General features: G+C 45.0%; 1 protein-coding gene across 1 annotated transcript; it reads left to right on the top strand.

Moving 5' to 3' along the window:
* The first annotated feature begins 4,527 nt into the window (after positions 1-4,527).
* Positions 4,528-22,065, top strand: NIPSNAP2 (nipsnap homolog 2). Its single transcript, XM_084822791.1, has 10 exons — positions 4,528-4,635; positions 10,188-10,327; positions 10,431-10,476; positions 12,297-12,391; positions 13,684-13,754; positions 15,301-15,441; positions 16,031-16,062; positions 17,632-17,726; positions 18,743-18,826; positions 19,755-22,065. Exons 1-10 carry the CDS (start codon positions 4,547-4,549, stop codon positions 19,817-19,819), a joined length of 858 nt encoding a protein of 285 aa, XP_084678917.1. The 5' UTR covers positions 4,528-4,546; the 3' UTR covers positions 19,820-22,065.
* The last annotated feature ends 891 nt before the right edge of the window (positions 22,066-22,956 follow it).

The following is a 22,956-nucleotide window of genomic DNA, read 5'->3' as shown; positions in this document are numbered from 1 at the left end:
TGGTGCCAACGAGAGAGATTTGGATTCTGAGACCACGGGCTGTACTTCCTGGAAGATGGGCTGTTGGCAAGGGATGGGATGCACCTCACAAAGGCTGGGAAGAATGTGTTTGGCCACAGCATGAAGAACTTCATCAGGAGGGCTTTATTTATTATTATTATTATTATTATTATTATTAAATTTATTAATCACCCATCTGGCTGGTTATCCAGCCACTCTGGGCGATGTACAGCGTATAATAAAACAGTTTAAAACAAATTCTACAATAAAAACGTTTTCTAAAATACCCTAACCCACCAGACTTTAAACTGAATCCTACGGGGAAGGGAGATGTAAAGTTGGGGGTAACAATGGACGAAGGCTCATGCACTGCAACGGAGAGAACAGCTCTAATAGCACCCAATAATAGTCTTCAGACACATGTAGGAAGAAAGCCAGACTATGAAGCACATGGCCTTCAATATCTATACACTAATGCCCAGAGTATGGGAAACAAGCAGAACCAACTTGAACTCTTAATACAGGAGGGAAATTATGACTTGATAGGTGTAACTGAGACTTGGTGGGATGACTGTCATGACTGGAATACAGCAATTGAAGGATATAACTTGTTCAAAAAGAACAGAAGGAACAGAAAGGGAGGTGGGGTTGCACTGTATGTGAAAAATACATATCTCTGCACAGAAATACAGGAGGAGGAGCTTGGTAGCCCCATCGAGAGCATCTGGATCGAAATAAATGGAGCAAAGAATAAAAGGAGCCTGGTGGTCAGAGTCTACTACCGGCCACCCAATCAAGGAGAAGACGAGGATGAAACTTTTGAAAAGCAAATAGCGAGTGTTTCAAGGAAGCATGATGTAGTAGTAATGGGGGACTTCAATTTCCCCAATATTTGTTGGGAGACAAATTCTGCAAAACATGGCCCCTCCAGGAAATTCCTGACTTGTGTGGCAGATAACTTCCCCAGGGGAAGGAGCCTGGGGAAGGAGGACCAGCCAGCAGCTGCACCGGGTGAGCCTGAGCCTGAGCCTGCTTCTGCCCCCACCCACAGGTACTTAAGGCGGGGCTGCCAGAGGCTGTCCCTTTGTCATGGTCAGATCACTTCCTGCTGAGGTTTAGACTCCTGGCGGCCTTTCCCCTCTGCAAGGGTGGGGGACCTATTAAAATGGTCCGCCCCCGGAGATTAATGGATTCCAATGGATTCCAGAGGGCTCTGGGGGATTTTCCTGCTGGTATGGCTGGTGCTCCTGTCGAAGCCCAGGTCGCTCTGTGGAATGCAGAGATGACTCGGGCGGTTGACACGATCGCACCCAAGTGCCCTCTCCCTCTGAGCAGAGCCCGGCCAGCTCCTTGGTATACACCTGAGCTGAGGGCAATGAAGCAAGAGGGGAGACGGCTAGAACGCAGGTGGAGGAAAACTCGTGCTGAGTCTGACCGAACACAGGTACGAGCCCACTATCGAGCCTACTCTGTGGCGGTGAGGGTGGCAAAGAGGCAGCTCTTTTCCACCAGCATTGCATCTTCTCAGTGTCGTCCGGCGGAGCTTTTCCGAGTGGTTCGCGGCCTGTTACATTCTGGGCCAGGGGGAGAGACGGTGGAACCCTCGGTAGCACGCTGTGACGAGTTTGCACGGCACTTTGAGGATAAAGTCGCTCAGATTCGTCATGAATTGGACACCACCATTAATGCAGTTCCATTGGTAGAGGCGTTCAGAGCACCGTCTGGTCCAGTTTTATTGGATGAGTTTCAGTTACTGAGGCCTGAGGATGCGGACAAGGTGCTTGGCCAAGTCCGATGGACCACTTGTGTGCTTGACCCTTGCCCTTCATGGCTTATTACATCAAACAAGGAGGGGTTGTCCGGCTGGGTCCAGGAGGTTGTAAATTCCTCCTTGAGAGAGGGAGTGGTGCCTGCTGCTTTAAAAGAGGCAGTAATTAGACCACTCCTGAAAAAGCCTAACCTGGACCCAGAGGATGTTAACCATTATAGGCCAGTGGCCAACATCCCCTTCCTGGGCAAGGTGCTTGAGCGGGTGGATGTAGGACAGCTCCAGGCACTCTTGAATGAAACGGATTATCTAGATCCATTTCAATCGGGCTTCAGGCCTGGTTTTGGAACGGAAACTGCCTTGGTCGCCCTGTGGGATGACCTCTGCCGGGAGAGGGACAGGGGGAGTGCGACCCTGTTGATTCTCCTGGACCTCTCAGCGGCTTTCGATACCATCGACCATGGTATCCTTCTGGATAGGTTGTCTGGGCTGGGAGTTGGAGGCACTGCACTACAGTGGTTCCGCTCCTACTTGGATGGCCGATTCCAGAAGGTGGTGCTGGGGGATTATTGCTCTGTGCCATGGCAATTGTGCCATGGGGTTCCACAGGGCTCTATTCTATCCCCCATGCTGTTTAACATCTGCATGAAACCGCTGGGGGAGGTTATCCGGAGGTGTGGGCTGAGGTGCCATCAATATGCGGATGACACCCAGCTCTACCTCTCTTTCTCATCAAAACCAGGCGAGGCAGTGGCTGTTCTGAACCAGTGCCTGGGCACGGTAATGGACTGGATGAGGGCCAATAAACTGAAACTCAATCCAGACAAGACGGAGGTACTGTTAGTGGGTGGTTCGTCTGCCCGGCTAGGTGATATTCAACCTGTTCTGGAGGGGGTTGCACTCCCCCTAAAGGATCAGGTTCATGGTTGGGGGTGCTCTTGGACCCAGAACTGTCACTTGAGGCACAGGTGAACTCAGTGGCACGGAGCACTTTTTATCAGCTTAGGCTGGTATACCAACTACGCCCTTATCCGGACAGAGACAGCCTAGCTACAGTTCTCCATGCTCTGATAACTTCTCGTCTGGATTACTGCAATGCGTTATTCGTGGGGCTGCCTTTGAAAACGGTCCGGAAACTTCAGCTGGTCCAAAATAGGGCAGCAAGATTGTTAACAGGGACTGGCCTGCGAGCTCATATTACGCCAGTACTTTTCCAGCTGCACTGGCTGCCAGTCCATTTCCGGGCCCAATTCAAAGTGCTGGTGTTAACATTCAAAGCCCTTAACGGCTTGGGGCCAGGTTACCTGACGGATCGCCTCCTCCCATATGTGCCTGCCCGGACCTTAAGATCATCATCAGCGGCCCTTCTCCGTGAGCCCCTGCTGAAGGAAGCGAGGCGGGTGGCTACTAGGAGGAGGGCTTTTTCTGCTGTGGCACCTCGGCTCTGGAATGAGCTCCCTAGTGAGGTTCGCCTGGCGCCTACATTGTACTCCTTTCGGCGCCAGGTGAAGACCTTTTCATTTTCCCAGGCATTTTAGCATTTTAGCTTTCTAAATTTTTAGCTTTGCTGTTTTAAATCTGTATTTTAAACTGCTGCTAGGTTTTATTGTGGTTGTATTGTTATATTGTGGTTTTAATGTTCTATATATTTTAAATTGTTTTATTGTGTGTTGTTTGGTTTTAGTTTTTGTGAACCGCCCAGACAGCTTCGGCTATTGGGCGGTATAGAAATGAAATGAATGAATGAATAAATAAATAAATAAATAACTTCCTCCTACAGAAAGCAGAGGAAGGAACTAGAGGATCGGCTATCCTTGACTTGATCCTAACCAACAGAGATGACTTAGTGGATAAAGTAGCAGTTACACGAACTCTGGGGGAAAGCGACCATGTTGTACTTGAGTTCTTGGTTCTACCAGAACAGCAGGATGTAAAGCCAGAAAAAAAGGTTCATTTTTTAAAAGTGCCTTACTGTCTATTACGTATATTTAAAAAACAAAACAAAAGATATATCGGGAGAATCTAGGAAATGAGAGATAATGTGTTTCTTTGGATTTTTAAAAAGCTGTTTCGTCATAGGAGGCAAAGCACTCTGCATATATGCTATAGGAACACTCTCCCTAGGCCTGTTGTGTGGCACAGTAGTCAAAGCCCTTGGTGAACGAAATGCACTCTGCCCATGTTCTGAGGTGCTTCGCCTTTGGCCCTTTCATATGTACAAACAACAACAGCAGAATTGTTTAGACCTCCAGACCTTTAGACCTCCAGATGTTGTTGGACTTTGACTCCCATCAGCCCCAGCCAGCATGGGCAATAGTCGGGAATCGCAGGGGTTGTAGTCCATCAAGATATGGAGGGCCAACGGTCCCCCGCGCCTGCAATAGACACCTTAGCCAAGTTGGAGCGTCAGGTTCCCCCAGCACAAAAGAAAACTGGGGAAAAGCCGCCACCGTGTTTATATTTTATTTTATTTACTGCTACTGCTGCTCATGTTGCGTTCATTTCCACGCACGCTCACAGAGGGAGCCATGAAATGAGTTCTGAGGCCGAGTGTTGACCAGAATTCGCTTGAGAGAATTTACCTCCGCAAACGACTGAACGGGGCAAGAAATGCCTCAAAGCCGTGTTTGGGGGGCGGGAGGGGCAGGCGAGGGGTCTCCCGCCCTTTTTAAGCCCCCTCCCCAAAATCATCAGTCCCTCTAGCGGCCGCTGGGGCACACTGCGCCCCCTTGCTCGCTCTCCTCGCCCACCTCCTCCCCGCAGCGTGAGGTGGTCAAGATGGCGGCCGGGGCGCTCCTGCGGGGGAGCGGGGGCCGCCTCGGCCCGTTCCCTGCGCAGGGGGGCCGTTCCCGCCTTTTTTTCCTCAGGTGAGGGGAGCTGCGGGGGAGGGGAAAATGGCGGGAAAGCCGGGGGGAGGGGGGACGGTCGTCTCGCGCGCTCTCCCCTCCCCTCCCCTCCCCTCCCCTCCCCTCCCCTCCCCCGCTCAAGGTCACGGGCTGGTCGGGGGGAGGGTCTCGCTGCCCCCTCCAGATTAAAACACGGACGGGAGGGAGGGGGCGTCATATCGCCCCCCCGCTCCCCATCCATATAATTTTCCCTCAGAGGAGGGGACGTGTGTTAATCCCGCCTCAGAGCCCACATTATTAGCCCTCACGACCCGGGTCGAGTTACCTCATGAACCTCCCACGCACACGTACACGTGTAAATGCGTTAATTCCACCCCAGATACCCCATTACGAGCCCCATGAATCTCCTGGCTAATCCTTGTCAGGCCCCCCCCCCTTTAAATTATGGTGTCAAATGTGGGGTGGGGACAATCCAGTTTTCTTCCCCCCTCCCCCACTGCATTAATTATTAATAATAATAATGGTGGTTGTAAGCCACCTGGCAGGCACTTTTGAGGTCCAAAAGTTGAGGTAGAATTCATTTTATAAATACAAATATATTATTTGCATGAATATATCATTGTGTAATATATTATTTGTATAATAAAAGGTGGGCTGGGGACAATGTATAATAATAATACATTGGTGGTGGTGGTTGTAAACCACCTAGAGGACCCTTTTGAGGGCCAAAAGGTGAGGTAGAATTCCATTTTATAAATATAAATATATTATTTCAGTGTACGGGGAGCTGTACAGCAGCCTTCCCCCATCTGGTGCCTTCCAGATGTTTTGGGCCACAACTCTCATGATCCCTCACCATTGGCTATGATAGCCAGGGCTGATGGGAATTGTAGTCCAAAACATCTGGAGGACCACAAGTGGCCTACCCCTAATTTAGGGTTATATCATCAAAGAGGGGGGCATTTACTTATGCTAACCTGGGAATATGTTTGAATGCCGGGGTAAAAATCCTAATTAAATAAATAAACGATTCTAGCAAATGTCCTGTTTTCTGGACAAATGTTTCAAGAACACCATATGATACATTGTTTATGAGCTGTAGGCACAACTGAGAATGATCCCCACTGGAATAAAATACTGTCTACTCCAGTGCCCTATTTATCATGAGGGAAGAATGAAATTTCCATCCCATCTGCCTTCCAGTTTCAGTTCTTAGTCAAACCAACTACAACAAAATAGAGTTCTTAATTGCAGATGGGGCGATAACTGTGACTTTGTTTGATTTTGCAACTGTTTTATACCCATGTGGTAGATTGCTATCAAGATAACTGATTGATTGAAACAAAAGAAGAAAAAACACCCCCACAAATATAGCCATACTGGTCCATCAGGAAAAACATAAATCCAAAATCCATAGTTGGGCAATACCTTTATTAGGACCAACCCAAATTCCACAAAAATGTGCAAGTTTTTGAGTTCTCCAGAACCCTCCATCAGCCTAGGTCATACAAAAAGCAGGGGACAGGAAGAAAAAGAAAAGTCCAAAAATTTGGCCAGGTATTCTGGCCATGAGGTCTGCAGTTTAGATAGACCCAGTCTCAATCTCAGAGTCTGGTAGAGCCTAATAAACTGCTGGAAGCTGTGGGACTTTTTCCTGTCTAAACATGCATAGGATTGCGCCTGTGCTTGCTTAGTACTTTTACCTTTAGCAAACATGACATAATCCTCACTAGCTTTCATGGAAGATAAGGACTTATGCTGCACTCCAGGTCACAAATAGTGGGAAATTTGGCAAGAATGGCTTCGTCAAGATAACAAGAAGCATCATTTGGAAATTTGGAGGAATGTCTTTCTGCTTCATCTTTGCCTTCTAGCCCTGTTGTGTCATCTGTACTACAACACAGTGCAATTGTCCCATGGAAAATATTTCACTATCACAACTAGAGCTACATGCTTTAACCAGCTGTGCAGAGATTTAAAATCGCTCCCCCATTAATCAATCTCTGAAAGATAGATTTTTAAACAGCGGATGTTCTGGCTCACTACTTCTGGTGCCAGATTTGATAAAAAGGAATCCTACAGAAGATTTTTTTCTTCCAGTTTGTGCTGGTAAATCTCAATTCCTCCACAACAAAAGTAATCATTTCAGTGAGGCTTCTGCAGGGCAAATTCCTGGTGGCAGATCTGTCTTCCCCTCTGCCACACTTAATGTCACCCAAAATCTGCCTCTGGTAACAGTCCTCACAGATAAACCACAGCTTCTGGTATGGCTATCATTTGAGTCCTGAGCCTCTGTCTGTTTTGCTGTGCTTGTTACTGAAGTCATAATTCTTTACTTGTTCCTGTGGCCCTGTTTGTGCTCTGAGTCAGAGTCCTGTAGGTCTAGGACATACCTTGATCTGTAGATATTGTTTTCTGCAAGAACCTGGACACTTTGGCCAGAATAGCAGCCTAATAACCCAGTCCTATCCAGGTCTGCCTAGAAGGAAGGCCCACTGAGTTGTCCCGTCCCCTGTCCCCCATAAGTGTGCATAGGATGGAAGCCTACTCTACAGGCAGTCCTGACCGTCAACATGTGCTCTTTGGTTTATACTGGTGGGCAAAGATCATCCGTCTCCCCTGCTAGTGAGAGGAAAATAAATGATCCAGCATCATCCTTCTATAGTTGGGGATTGGTTTGTAAAAAATGAAAGAGATTGGTAGTGGGACTTGGCTGCCCAGAAATGATAATTTCCTCAGATACATGACATGGACTTGGAAAATGGTTTTAGCATATGGGTTGGTAGTAAGTTCTAGTCAATTAAATTGATTGATTAAAATATTTTGATTTAAGCTGTGGATAGGATAAAAACAAAAAGGATGTTTTCTTTTTACACCTTTGTTGTTTTTTAATATTACTATAATAACATACTTGGGGAAAACTTTTGACGGACTAAAAAGATGCCCCCCAATTATTTGGTCAGCAGATGGACAACACCATATTAGATGAGGCCTTAGCTCTGGCATGCAAGATGAGGAGACACCTCTTCTGTGACGTGCAACATCAAAAAACGAAAAGAGTATGCTTTTTTAAAGAATGATTTCTTTTTCATATGCATGTTTTTCAGATTTAGGCTGCAGTCCTGTGCCCACTCTTTCTTCAGGTTTTATTAAAGACAAGTAGACATTGTGACCTGGATCGCATGTGACAACCCAGAGTACAGGTTGAGTATGGTTTGTTGTTGAATTGTGGGTTGTTACTGAATCGTGTGTTGTCATTACGTGCAAACCCTGCAGTATGATTTAACTATGAGTTATTAACCACAAAAACCCAGAGTTCACAGCCCAACAATAAACCTTGGGTTCTTTCCTGGGTTGTTCGTAGTTAACAATGCATAGTTAAACCATAATGCAAGGTTCACATGTAACAATAATCAATGATTCAGTGATAACTCATATTCAGCCTATAATGAGTAACTATTTCAAAAAATTTAAACAAACTTCAGCAGTTGAATTTCCATCCAGTGATCAGACAAATAAAGAAAGATATTAAAAGGTGGTCTCAGATACATTTAACAATTATGGGCAGAACTAGTGCTATAAAAATGGTAGTGCTGCCAAAATTAAATTATTATTTTTAAACACTCCCTATAACAATTGTCTCAAAAGATTTGGCACGACGGCAAAAAATATTTATCAAAAAATATATAATATTTGGAGGGAGCCTCAGAGAAATTATGGGTGGGTATGGAAGCAACAAGGAAACATGTACAATTAACTGAAAAAATTATATTCAGAGGGAAAAAATAACTTGGAATGAGTAGATAATCCCCTTTTACATGTTACTTCAAAAATTTGGAAAAACAAATTAATCCCAGATATTTCCCCATTGCTTCCATTCATGTTATATCCTGGCTTCTGATATTTAGATAAAGCAGAGCAATATGCCAAATGGAGAGAAAAAGGATTATATAGAATGCGAGATTTTTATGAACATGAAACCCCTCTTACTGTAGCAAAATTAAAAGAAAAATTTCAGGACTACAAATAAATTGGATTCTTTTTTATCAATTACATTATTATGAATTCTACAGTAAGGCAAAAGATGATCAGAAATATGACTAAATTTGAACACATTATATTGGAACATATGAATAATATGAAAGGACTAATCTCTAAAATATATTCACACTTAATTGAAATAGATACAAGTATGTCCTGTATGTTGTGGTTTTAATGTTCTATATATTTTAAATTGTTTTATTGTGTGTTGTTTGGTTTTAGTTTTTGTGAACCGCCCAGAGAGCTTCGGCTATTGGGCGGTATAGAAATTAAATAAATAAATAAATAAATAAATAAATAAATAAAATGTCAACAGGATTGAAAATAATATGGGAAGATGTTGTTGGGTTAAAAATAGACCAAGATATATGGAACAAATTATGGACGAATCAGTCAAGGAAAACTATCAATAATCCTTGGGGGAAATTCTTTAACAATATTACACCGATGGTATATTACACCAGTGCGTTTAGCAAGGATAAATAATACAAATATTGCAACATGTTGGAGAGGTTGCAGTCAGCAAGGTTTTTATGTTCATATGTGGTGGTCATGTCCTGTTGTGTTACAGTTCTGGAAAAGGATATTTACAGAAATGGCAAACATCAAGTTCTCCATGCCACACCAGCATTAGCTTTATTAACAATTTGGGAGGAACAAAATGGAACAGTGACATGTAAAGGACTGATGGTCTTTATGCTGATGGCAGCTCACAGGGTAATAGCAAAATTTTGGAAAAATGCAGAATTCTTAACGTTAAACTCTTGGTATACAGAGCTGTGGGAAATAGCCATAGCAGAAAAATTGACACACCAACTTAGATTAGTTAAAGGTAAAGCTAATGTATCTATTTTTATAAAGCATGTCATGATTTTTTTCATATACAGATCAGCAAGGCATTCAACATCCGTCAAGGTCCTTCCTCAGATTATGGAAAAGAGAATAAATACAAACTGTAATACGAAGAATTATATGAATAATCTCCAAGCCATTTACGGATTTAGTTCACATTTGTGATTGTAATGTAAAAGCGGAAAATGTGTTACATATATTACCCCCTGCCAATAAAATTCAACTTTATGTATTTTATTTATTTTTTAAAAAACCCTTCTTTTGTTTTTTTTGTTCATTTGTTGTGCATGTTTTTATTATATTTGGAAAATTAATAAAATTATATAATAAAAAAAATTCAACCCATAATCTGGGTTGTTATTATGTGCAACCAGGCACACTCAACCCATGGTCAACCAGTACTCTGGGTTGTTGTTCCATGTGAACCAGATCAATGTTAAACCGTACTGCAGGGTTAACACGTAACAAACCATGATTCAACAACAAGCCACAATTCAATGACAATCCATACTCAACCCATACTCTGGGTTATCATTATTTGCAAACTAGGCCACAGTGAATTCTAAAGATAATGCAGGTAGCTGGGAGACTAACCATGAACCTTCTCTCTGTTCAGTAATGAAGCCTATGCAAGTTCTAAAATGGGGCTTGTCTTTGACTGTGTCTTTGTCCACTTACAGGGGCCTTGTCTCATCGAATACCCGATCTGGGGAAGACAGCTGGTTAAAATCGCTGTTTGTTCGCAAAGTTGATCCCAGGAAAGATGCTCACTCCAATCTCTTAGCCAAAAGGGAGACCAGCAGTCTTTATAAACTACAATGTGAGTTATTGTGTTTATATTTTATTATTTATCCTGTTCATTTTTAAATTCTGTTTATTTTTTCTTTCTCTCAATCTTTAACTTTGACTTTTGGTGTTTTCAGTTCACAATGTCAAACCAGAATGCCTAGAATCCTATAACAAGATTTGGTAAGTCTGAATGTCACACTGGATGATTTGGGGATGTTAAATCTGGAACTTCGTTAATGAGTAATCCTAAACACACTTATTTGGAAGGAAATCTTGTTGAACCTGGTGAGACTTCCTTCCAAGTAAACATGCATAGGACTTGGAAGTTAGGTCCCAATCCTATACCCACTTGAAAAAAAAGGAAAGGTTCTTCCTGTGCAAGCACCAGGTCATTACTGACTCCTAGAGGGACGCCGCTTGCGCTGGCGTTTTCATGGCAGACTATAGTGGGGTGGTTTGCCATTGCCTTCCCCAGTCGTGATTACCTTTCCCCCAGCAAGCTGGGTACTCATTTTACCGACCTCGGAAGGATGGAAGGCTGAGTCGACCTGAGCCAGCAACCCGAGACCCGGCTTCCATAGGGATTGAGCTCAGGTCGTGGGGAGGGTTTCGGTTGCAATACTGCTGCCTACCACTCTGTGCCACACGAGGCTCTTACCTGCTTACCTGAGAGTAAAGTCCATTGACCTCAGTGGGACTTACTTCTGAGTAGACATGTATATAATTACATTGTTAGTTGAGTCTGGTGTTCATACGTAGGAAAATGAGGTGGTTAGAATTCTGCGGTGGCTTAGTGGTTAAGACGCTGAACTGCAGACTGGAAGGTCGGCAGGTCAGCAGTTCGAGACCCGAGTGCTGCGTGACGGAGTGAGCTCCCGTCTTCAGTCCCAGCTTCTGCCAACCTAGCAGTTCGAAAGCAAGAAATTGCAAGTAGATAAATAGGTACCGCCTCGGCGGGAAAGGTAACAGCGTTCCGTGCACCTCGGTGTTCAGTCATGCCGGCCACATGACCACGGAAGTGTCTTTGGACAGCGCTGGCTCTTTGGCTTAGAAACGGGGATGAGCACCGCACCCTAGAGTCGGACACGACTGGTTGGGGACACCTTTACCTTTACCTTTTTACCACTTCAAACCCTAGGTGGTAGATCACGTTTATCAATGTTCCTTTACATTTTCTTCTCTTTAAAGCTGCATCCACATTTACTTGGGAGTGAGCCCCCTTGAGGGCTGACTTCTGAGAAAACATGCATGGGCTTGGATTGCGCAGTGAAGCAGCTTTTTGGCCTCGTACATGGAAATCTTCATTCCCATTCCTTGGCCAAAATAATAATAATAATAATAATAATAATCATTATTATTTGGCTAGCGGTATTGAAAAGCTCCAGTTAAGCAGGTATCCACAAATCCACTTGCCAGGAGAATGAGCCTCTGGCTAGAAGGATGCCAAGCAGCACACAGCTTGCCTCCTTGGAGCTTTCCTTGGTGCTGCAGTTTGAAGAAAGTAATGAACAGTATGAGTCCCTACCAAGTAGCAGGAGGGAATCCTGTTTTCTCCATATCACCCTTCCCAACCTGGTGCCCTCCAGAGGTTGAACTACAAATCCCATAATTCCCAGCCAGAATGGCTGTTGGCCATGGGGATGTTGGGAGTTGTACTCCCAACATATCTGGAGGACTCCAGGTTGGGGAAGGCTGCTCTGTGCCATACCCAGCACAAATGGGAGATGACCACATCTCTCTCCCTAGCCCTTTGCATCTGCCAGGTCACTCAAGGGAGGGGAAGAGGTTTGTGACAATCACAAATAATGGCTGGCTTGCTCACCAGCCAGCATTTGTTCACTTCTGCATTTCAGAATGTTCACTGCATAGGGAAAAAGTACCATGATATTACTTTAGTGAAAGGGGTTGGGATTTTGTTCTAAGGATCAGCGATAGCAAAAGAGACATGGCGTGGTGTGTATGTGTGTTCCTTTTGTTTTTGTTTTGTTTGTTTTTTTAAGTCAAGAGGTGCTGCCAAAGATCCATGAAAAGAAGGAGTATCCATGTACACTGGTGGGGACGTGGAACACGTGGTACGGAGAGCAAGATCAGGCTGGTAGGAGATAAGGCGTACAACAGAATGCACAACTGTGCCAGCGATGTGTGCTTGCGATAGGTGCCCTGTTCCAGCTGGGCTGAGAACTTGCAGGGTGTGAGACAAAATCACGGAAGCAAAGCGCTATCACTAGCACCACTGCAGGGAGCAGATAACAGAGAGAGAGAGAGAGAAAGTTACTAGTCAGACTGATGCCCTGCAGGGCCTAGGAAAGTTCCCGGAGGCAGCAGCATTGATCTTGCAAAATCCAAAGGCTCAGAATAGAGTCCTATCCCCAAGCAGGGTCTGATGACTGCCTGAGCCCCTTCTTTCATCCATGTTGCAGGGATGTGCTCTGGCTTGGGACTAGGCACTGCAGCACCGTTGAAAGGTTTCAGATGGCATCTTTTGCCTTCTCCAGTGGCTCTTGTGGAGATCAAACAACCTTGGGTCGCTGGCAGGCTGATCCAGACTCCTTAAAAGTTGCGACTTACAGTCTGGGCACCTGACATGCACATTTAGGGAGGTTCAGATTCCGCCTCAGACTCTAAGTCTGGCCCATTCATGAGCCTTTCTGAGCAGATAATCTTGCCTCAAAGTAATCAGAAGAGTTATCAGAGAGGTTCTGAGTGACTAGGTCACAGTTTGCAGCCTCTCGGTGCTAAAATATTTAGGTGGGTTCATGGAGAAGCTACAGCAGCCTTCTTGAGCCTGGTGTCCTCCAAATGTGTTGGACTACAACTCCCATAATCTGCCTGTGCGATTATGGGAGTTGCAGCCCAACACATCTGGAGGTCTGTGGTGTTCTTCCACATCTCCCATTTATTTCAGTGGGGCTCATATAGGAGAATGTCCAAGGGAGTTGCGCCCTTTATCTTTTTTGTTTGTCCTCTGGCTGCTTCTGCTGGTGGAGAAAGGACATTATATAGGAGCAGGGAAGGGCAGTGACCACTCATAGACCAAAGGCCTGGAGCAAAGCAAATGCCTGGCGAGGGAGCTTGGGATGCATCATCTTCCAGGGAAGAGTGATGGTTCAGGAAGCATATCCCCAGATTGGCTCCTGTTAGGTCCCCAACTTGAGATCCCCCAAAATGTAATGGTTTGACAGGCACTGGAAGAAAGTGAGATGGCTACTCGCCCACATAGGGGCTGAAAGTGGGGTGCTGCTGCTCATCAGGAGTAGAGTGGACAGAATGGCAGTGAGAGGCAGGGTTAGGGTAGCAAGGAGTTGAGGTTTGGGGAGCCAGTTGGAAGCCCATTGAGTGTCTTCTAAAGGGAAAGAAGACTTTTAAACATGCTCTTTTTGATTCCAGTCCATCTCTGGCGGTATGAGGGAGGCTATCCAGCCCTTACAGAAGTCATGAGTAAGCTTCGATATGACAAGGTAAAGCCAAGGAAAAAGATGGATTTTTTCATCCCGATGCTATGTTGTTTGGTGGGCCTAAGCTCATTAATTTACATAGGCTTAGGTATGACTAATTCCACATAGGATTGGGCAGTATTACATCTACTAGGAGCTTGTTCAAACAAACCATAACACAAGAAGGTTTATGAGAAGTATCATTGGTTTGAAAAACTAAGCTATGGAGTGTTGCACACGCACACACTCAAGAGTGGATTGTGCAGGATGTGCTGAGATTGATAACACAATACTGACTGGCACTGTTAGAGTGAATGGCCACTTGTAAATTAAGCTGGCAAAAATCAAGGAGCAGCTGTGTCAACAGAGATGTTCTGGACTCTCTTCCTGTTCCAGCCTCCCTTCAACAAGCCAGATAAGGATCCAGGTTGTGAAACCTTCCAGGGTCTAGATCAGGGGTGCAAAAAATGTGATCTGTGGGCTTCATGCAGCCCACCAAGCTGTTTCTGGTGGCACACCAGACACCCCTTGTATCTGCAGCCAGTGACATTGCCTTGGTTTGCTGCTGATCCCTGCCTTGCCTTCCTCTCAGGACCTCGACTCTTGACACAGCAAGAGCCAAGTCTGACAGCCACCTAGGATGATAATAGAAGCTTCGGAAGCTCTCCTGCTATGAGATTGCTAATAGGCATGATGCACATTTAGTAACTGAATGGAAACTTAGATGGCTGCTTGAAACGTCATCTAGTGTATGACGCAATACAGCCTATTTCTTGCTATGTCATAAAAGCTTAGCTCTGCCTGTTGACTCCGTTTAGCTGCACGTTTACTCTACCGCAAATAGTCACACAGACCAAGTACAACATATAAAATGTTCCCAAGAAGCTGGTCATCTCTGCAAAAATTCATATATCTGGGTCGCTGTAGTGATGTTGTCACTGAAGCATCATGTGGAATCTACATCGTAGACACAGTTTCTGCACCTTCAACACTGCTTCAGGGTATTGGCTGCCCAGTTCTGGTCGAGGTTAGCTGTGCTTGGTTGTCCAGTCCTGCAAGATGGCTTTGACAGCCTCAGTCACTGACTTCTGGTGTGTACATAATATACTATGCTGTCAAAGTATTACAGTATTTTTTTCTTTTAAGGGTGGGTGGTTTTTGTTTTTTGGTGTTACCACCATTTCCTCTTCCCTCTCCCACTGCTCATACTGAATCAAAATTATACATTTTAATATCAATATGTGTACAATGTCTTATACATATATTTGGGTAACCATGTTGTGTATTGTTCAAGAATTCAATTTTAACAGCCCCAATCTTGCATAAAAGTAATTTTCATTTGCCTCCCAAACTTAATAATTATTGCAAGAGTTTTTCCGTCATCAAGGAGTCCCGGAGTTTATGTATCCACTACTTTTAGGTTTGGTGCCCTCCGAGTGTTGAGCTATCAGTGTCCAGGCAATAATTAGCATAAATTGGTTCAGGTTTTTTTAAAATAAATACATGTAATGTCCTACTGTTGCAATCTTAAGGAGCACTGGAGATTTTTACAATTTTATTTTATTTTTAGGAGTTCATGGAGTTTCGCAAAGCGAGGGGAAACATGCTTCTGTCCCGCAAGAACCAGTTGCTGTTGGAATTCAGTTTTTGGAATGAACCTGTTCCCAGGACAGGACCCAATATCTATGAACTAAGGTCTTACCAACTTCGTGTGAGTGCCTTTTTCCATGTATAGAATGTGCATCATTAAAAAAAATCAGATAAAAAAGAAACATACCTGCCTTCAGCTTCACCTCAGAAACTAGCTTATTTCTTATCAAAATAATAGAGAATGCAGATAGGCACAAATCAGGCCTCAAAAGCAAGACTGCATTCTAGTAACACCCTCTTACATAAGGCTGCTCTTACAGTTTGTTCCAAGGATGGAGCTGGTAGAGAAGATGGCAGGTCAGTTCCTGCCAGAAGTGGGTAACGGGGAGTGCTGCTGCATCAGTGTCTTGCTTGTTTCCTCTTGAGCACCTGCCTTGTGAACATGGAAAAAGCATACTTGCTCAATCATATTTTTGTCTGAAGCAAACACAGTGCTAACAGATGTTGGAAGTCAAATTGGAAAAGCTATCTGAAGAAATTCAGTTTTAAACTGGCTCATCACCCTATGTCTCTTGGGCTGAGTTGTCTTCTTAGTACTGGATAAAATCCAAAAAGGTTTCTGGAGGCAGGAGGGGCAGCCCAATTCCCAGTCTGGGTGGGAGGAAGAATTGCATTCATCAGGTATAGTCACACCCTTTCTTTTCTTTCAGCCTGGAACAATGATTGAATGGGGCAACTACTGGTAAGTGCCCCTTGCTGTGTTGGGGGCAGCATCCTAGACTCACCTGCAAAGCAGGCCTGTGCGCAGGGTTGGTTCCAACAGCTGAGAAGGTGCTGGAAAGAGATAGTTGAAAATATAAGATTGTTGAAAACATGGGATTATTTTCAGAGCAATTAGGCACAGTGAGGACCTGGAACTCCAACTTAGGGCAATGTCCTTGTGTACAGCAATCCCACTCACCTCTTGTTTGATTAACTGCTTTTGTTGACACACAGAAAGGGTGAACACCTAGGTGGCAGAGAACCCCTGCATAGGAAAAATAAACACCAAAGTTGCACACTGAAGAAACAACTGGTTGGGGAAGAGTTTTCCAGCTTTTCAAGAATCAATTTGAGTGGGAGGTGGGGGAAGTGTCTCCCAGCAAGTATGAATGACTCCAAAAATGGAATTTGTGGATTGCTATTTACTGAAAGCACACACCAGCTGATTTTTTGTGTGTATGGAAAAAATTGGGACTAGGTTGGCCCTGAGTTCCTCAACTGCAAAATGAGAAGAAGTCGGGCCTGTTTTGTAGGGTGGTTATAAGGATGGATAATATAAGATTTTGTCGCATTTGCCACATTAAGGTGCTGTCAGAATGACATGATAATCTCTGATAGCCTCCTAAGCAGCACTGGCCGGAGTCATTTTTTATCTGAAGGAAAACGTCAAAGCGACATCTATTCCTACCCATCCCCATACACCTCTTACCTTCCAACTTGGGGCTAGAATACTGTTGTGTGTGTTTTTATGGCCCACAAAGATGGAGATTTGGAGTAAGGAAAATTGTGTCACCTCCGGAAACTGCTGCTTGAGGTGACTGCCTTACATCACTGCTACATAGGAAGGGGACTGCTCCTCCAGGGTCAGGACAACTTGAAGAGAACATAGCCCTGTGGCGGAACACATGCTTTCTATATATGCGGAAGGCCCCAAACTCAATCTCCAGCAATCTCAGATTTCTCAGGAAAGACTCTCCTTTGCCTGTGACCTTGAAGAGCTACTGCTAGTCAGCATACACAAGGCCTGTTTTCAAAGTCTGGGGGCTCAGAGTATTGCCTTGGTCAAGTTGCCCAACATTGGTTCTCCCTCTATGAAACAGAGAGAGCTGTTTCAAGCAATTAATGTATTTAAAGTGCTCTGTGAATGATAAATAGCCTAAATAAACTGAAATTACGTCCAGTGCCCTGATCTGAAAATGGGTCTAGGCGTCTGTCATATTTTTCTAGTTCTGAATACTCCTTTCATACTTCTATAGCAGTGATGGGGAACATGCAGCCCTCCTGATGGTGTCAGACTGCAACTCCCATCACCCCTAGCCAACATAGCCAGTGGTGAAGGATGATGGGAGTTGCAGTCCAACAACTTCTGGAGAGAGCCACACGTTCCCCACTCCTGTTTTATAGTGTTATGTGGTGCTGGGTTTGTAGTTCCTTGCTGCATTTTATGGTGGTCTTGCTTGAACTATGAGACAGCATTACTCCTGCCTTAGCAGTTACTCAGTTCCAGCACTAGCCCCGTGTTTGTCAAGACTTATCTTCTGCCTTTCAGGGCCCGTGCTATTGGCTTCCGACAGGATGACAAAGAAGCCGTTGGTGGCTTTTTCTCGCAGATCGGGCAGCTGTACATGGTTCATCACCTCTGGGGTAGGGCTAGCCTTCCATTCTTATGCTCTGGGCATGCATCTCACTCCCCATTCTAGCTCAGCTCCAAACATAAAGGACGTGCTTGACAATGGCTAGGTTCACACATTATGCTAATTCTATTGGATTTGAGGTTGTCATGATGTGCACACTCAGCCGCGCCAACAGACTGTGGTTTGTTAACCATGAAGAACCCAGAAGGACAACCCATGGTTTGTTGTTGGGTTGTGAACTCTGGGTTGTTGAAAGCATGGGTTGTCGTTATATATGGACCCAGAACTGTGGGTTGTTTGTGGGTTGTTTCACCAGGCTACAAAGGCGGCAGGCAAGAGTGGTAAAAAAAAAACCCACCAGCTTCTCTTGATGCCATTACTACATTGCCATAAAGGCATTTGGGATACAAGGAGGGAGCAGGTGAAGGAGGGAAGCAACCAGGGGACTGGGGAAACAAACCACAGTTTGTTCGACTATCTGCCAGATAAACCCTGGGTAAGGGAACAAGCAATGGGCTAAATAAACCATGGGTTAGCATTATGTGTGAACCAGGCTTTGCCTTTTAAAGTCTCCTTCAGAAAGTTTAGGCTTTGTTCATGTTTGGATTGAAATACTTGGGGGTGAGAAAGAATATTCCTTCAGATCAAGGCAGACAGTCTTAGGTTCTCCTGTAGGGATTATTCAGGAGCACATGACTTCTGCGGTGTTCCATGGGGATTTCAGAGGTGCCATGGGGAAGGGTGGGTGGAGCTTTGGCAGTAAAAATCAGTTTAGGTGTTTAATTATGTCTGCTCTTAGATGCTTTATGGCAGTCTTCCCCAACCTGGTCCCCTCTAGATGTGTTGGACTGCAACTCCCATCATTTGCAGACTTGAATGATGGGAGTTGCAGTCCACTGCATCTGGAAGGCATGAGGTTGGGGAAGACAGACCTATGGTGTTCTGCTGTATTTGAAAGGAAGGTGCTGATGAACATCAAGACACTGATCATTGCAAATCTTCCTCCCACCCCCATAACACTTCCAGCTTACAAAGATCTCCAGACGAGAGAAGACATAAGGAACTCTGCGTGGCACAAGCCTGGGTGGGACGAGCTAGTATACTATACAGGTAACGGCTTAATACTGATGTGGCAGGCTGTGGTCCAGAAATCTGCTCGTCTTTCCTGCTCACAGCCCTTCTAGGTACTTATCCAGGATCTGCCTTCCGAAAGAGCAAGTGCTCCATTCGCAGAAGGTCCCTCCACCTGATTTCTGGGGATGCGTCCCCACACACACACACACACACACACACACACCACAGCTCAACCCATTCAGCAGACTCTCTGCGTAGCATTTGCGGGAGGCTGGAGCAGCTGCCATGGGAAGGAGGAGGGCGGGGAACCCAGTACCTTGGGCTGGGCTCTGCCAGTGCCTGACTGGAAGGTCTGACCTCAGGGTGTTAGATGGGGCAAGCGGGCCTTTTGATCCTATTCACCCCTGTAATTTCATCAGATGTGGACTGAGGTTATGGGAGTGATGTACCCAGGGCTCTGTTGGGGCAGCTCCACCCCAAGAAGCACCATCATTCTCACTGCGTGTGGAGCATCCAAGAAAGCCAGAGGCAGCGCGAGTGAGTTCTCACTTGCACACTCCGCCCCTTCCAGGTTAGTGGGGGTGCATTGAGCCCCCTTCATCAGAGTCCCCTAAATTCTAGAGCTAGCTCTGTTTCTGCTTATTTGTGTGATACTTTGATAGCTACAAAGCCCCACTCATGTCACATAAGTTCATAAGAATAGCTGTCCTGGATCAAAGCCAAGACCTATCTAGTTCAGCATTCTGTTTGCACAGCGACCAACCAGTTGCCCATGGGAAGCCCACAAGTAGGATTTAAGCACAGTCGCACCCTCCTGATCATGTTCCCAGCAACTGGCGTACTGCCTCTGATACTAGAGGTAATCTATAGCCATCATGACTCATACCCATTGATAGCCTTCTCTTCCATATGTATGCATAAACCTTTTTTTAAAACAAGCGAACTATCTTTCTTTTCCCCCCAGTGCCCCTTATTCAGGAAATGGAATCCAGAATTATGATACCATTGAAGATTTCTCCACTTCAGTAAAGCCATTGACTGACCGATGCCTATGGGTAGATTTGAATTAACAAGCGTTTACGTCTTTTGGTTAATTTGATCATATGTGTGCGGCAATGGAAACTTGACTTCTGAAAGTACTGTATATTGGGGGCTTTCGAACGAGACCGCTTTTTCTTCAGACCCTGCACTTACAAATTGTGTTTGGGGGAATTGTGGGGTCCTCATTTCAGTTTTGGAATTCAGCCACCTACCCCGGGTCTCAGTGAAACAGCCTCTTTGAAACACAGCCAGGCATTTGGAGAGCCAGCAGGCCCTGATGGAAACGCACAAGCTTCAGTGGTAGTTGCACGAGATTTAAACTTAAATCTTGAATGATGCTGTATTTAATTATGGGGGGATTTGTCATGTGGACTCCCATGCATTTTTTCTTCATAGTTATGATTGCTTGTCAAGCCTTCAGGGCCTTCCTATGGCTATGAAAAGCACTCCTCCTTCCCCCCCCCCCCCCGTTCCCACTTAGAATTGTGCAGAGTACAAATGGAATCCTTGCTTTCCTCTTTCTAGGGAACTTCTAAAGTACCTTTCTGCAACCTGGTGCACCTCCAGATATGTTGGGCTGCAACTCCTGGGAATGATGGAAGTTGGCTGGGAATTATGGGAGTTGTAGTCCAACGCAGTCAAACCCATCCAGAGTTCACCAGGGTGGAGAAGGCAGTTTTAAAGCCTTTGATTCTCCTCCCTTTTGCACTGACCTAGCTAGAAAAGCTTGTTTTGCCCTGACCAGTTTTGTCTTAAGCATTAATTAAACCAATCGGTAGCGCTTTTTCTGAATTATACCACTTCAGCTGGCAAAGTGGGCTGTTTGAGGGGGAGGAATTGTAAACTTAAATGTGCTGCTGTGGCGGGGGGGGATCCCTGCATGTGGAAAACTAGCATGACAGGGAAATAGCCAATCTAAAACCATTATTAGGAGAAGCACTTAAACACACAGCCTTCCTGCATGGGCAATTAGAAGTGGTTCAATCCAGGAAAAGCTGCACCACTTGATTCTGCTGAATGAATACCCTGGCCATTTTTGAACTTGTGAACATTGTCAAAGCAGTATATGTTGCAGGAAACAGCCGTTCTCAGTTTGAATGATCAGCCCTAGAAACTTCTTAATTTCAGTGATCTGGCAGACATATAATGATATGTTCCCATGAACAGATGCCCTCTCAAATATGTATGTTTTCAGTTGCTGGTCACTGCTTTTGCTAATAAAAAGCAAGATCTGGGCTCCCCTTGTAAGAAGTGTGGCCTCCTGCACTGGAAGGTGGTGAGCCTAGTATTTCTAGGAGCCAGCGATACCAACAGTAATGCATCATGAGCATAGATGTGGTGTCATAATGCAGAAATGGAAAATCCATAAAGCTTTTTCAGGGCTCAGTCTGCATGTACCTTTACAGCTTGCTCCTGTGCATCTTCACTTAGAGGCAAGTCCCACTGTGTTTAATGGATCTTACTCCCATGAAAGGGTCACAGAAATGCAGCCTTTGGGAGGCATGTGCGTTAGGAGGCCTCTTCCATTGTCCCCCTCTCTTACCTGTCATGTTTCTTCAGCACCTCCCCTTCCCAAGCCAGTGTTCTGGAATTGTGGGAAGGGGGAGTTGCAGAGAGGAGCATCCCTGCGCTTGCTTCTCCCTTGCAAATCCCCATTTCCAGAACTACTTTCCTTCTGGGAGAGAGACAGCAGTAAGGAGTTTTCCAGCATGTATTGGAGGAGGTTCAAATTGGGGGGCCGGGGGGTGGGTTGTGTGTAGCTTGTTGTGCCAAGTGTGAGAATTCCCCAGTGTATAGGATTAAGAAGAGTCAGTGTCATGAACTTGTTAAAAGCACTCCTGGATTATGCAGTGAAGCACTTACGCAGGAGGAAAGGGGTTTTCATTTCATAGAGCATTCATGATTTCAGCCATTTGTGTGATTTGTCTAACCATGGTGCAGAAGGTAATTCTGAAAAGATGGTGAAGCATATTCAGCCACTTAGGACAGGCACAAATCACTGTGTCTCTTTTGTCCAGTTTTCTGTTTTTGATTTCACTTCAGAATAGAAGGATTTTATTTTTTCTGTGCGTCTGCAATGTTGTGAACATCTTGTATGCTGAAATGATTATCCTGTTAGCTAACGAATCAGTGCAATACACTGTATGTCCGATTACCTATGAAACATCCAGTTTTTACATTTCAGTGAGTTTTCTGGCAAAATGTGTCAATAAAATCCTATTGATTTTCTCATATTATTGGCATTATTTGGACTTATTTCAGTATCGCTAGATTTTGAATTTCTACAGACCATACAGAGATGGAGATGCACTGAATTTCATTTTTTTTATTTGAACTAACCAGCCAGTTCCTTGGTTGTATATTTCTAGAATGTATAGGGATAAAGCTGGGGTGCAGAACCTCGGGCCCGGGAGCCAAATCCAACCCTCCTGGGGTCCCAATCCAGCCCTCTGGAGTTCCCCAGAAGTCCACATCTCTTTGTAGCCCCACAATATGTGGTCTCCCGACCACATATTGTTTAGTGGTTGCCCAGTTTTTTCCCATTATAAAAGGTTGAAATGTCTCTCCTGAGTGTTAGTTACTGGCACTAAGAGGCACTTTGGCTGAAAGTGGTTCAACATGTCTGATAAGGGATAGCAAGCGGAAGAACATTTCCTAATCTTTTTTATTATTTCCCATGGGGAGGGGGCCATCACCACATAGAATTCCAGCATCTTGTTTTTTTCTGATGGACAAAGCTGGCTTAAGGCTCAGCAAAATAAAACTGCTTTGAAGATCATGTTCGCTGGAACATGGTTCTGTGGACATGTCGTCCTGGGGTTTTCCGGCTGGGAATAATTTACGGACTTGAGTTGCCTCACCTGACGATCCCCCACACGCAACACCTCTGAAATGCATCCCAGGCACATTCCACACTGGCTCCGATGCTTCGCTGTTTGCTTTGTCTGTCTGTCAGTCATGGAATTTTCCCATGTGACCCTTTGCACTCTTGTCTCCGGTGTCTAACTTCATTACCAGATCAGTTATTCAGCAATAAACTGTTGCCTGTTGCCATGCAGATTTCTCACAGACCTTTTACCGCCTTGTTTTCAGATTTGTAACTGAAAATACGAAGTCATGAGTAT

Source organism: Heloderma suspectum, chromosome 16 (assembly GCF_057233095.1).
Source record: "Heloderma suspectum isolate Gila_16-S chromosome 16, 16-S_ref, whole genome shotgun sequence".
Lineage (NCBI taxonomy): Eukaryota > Metazoa > Chordata > Lepidosauria > Squamata > Helodermatidae > Heloderma > Heloderma suspectum.
The sequence above is the reverse complement of the archived record's forward strand: the minus strand, read 5'-3'. Positions and strand labels throughout refer to the sequence as shown.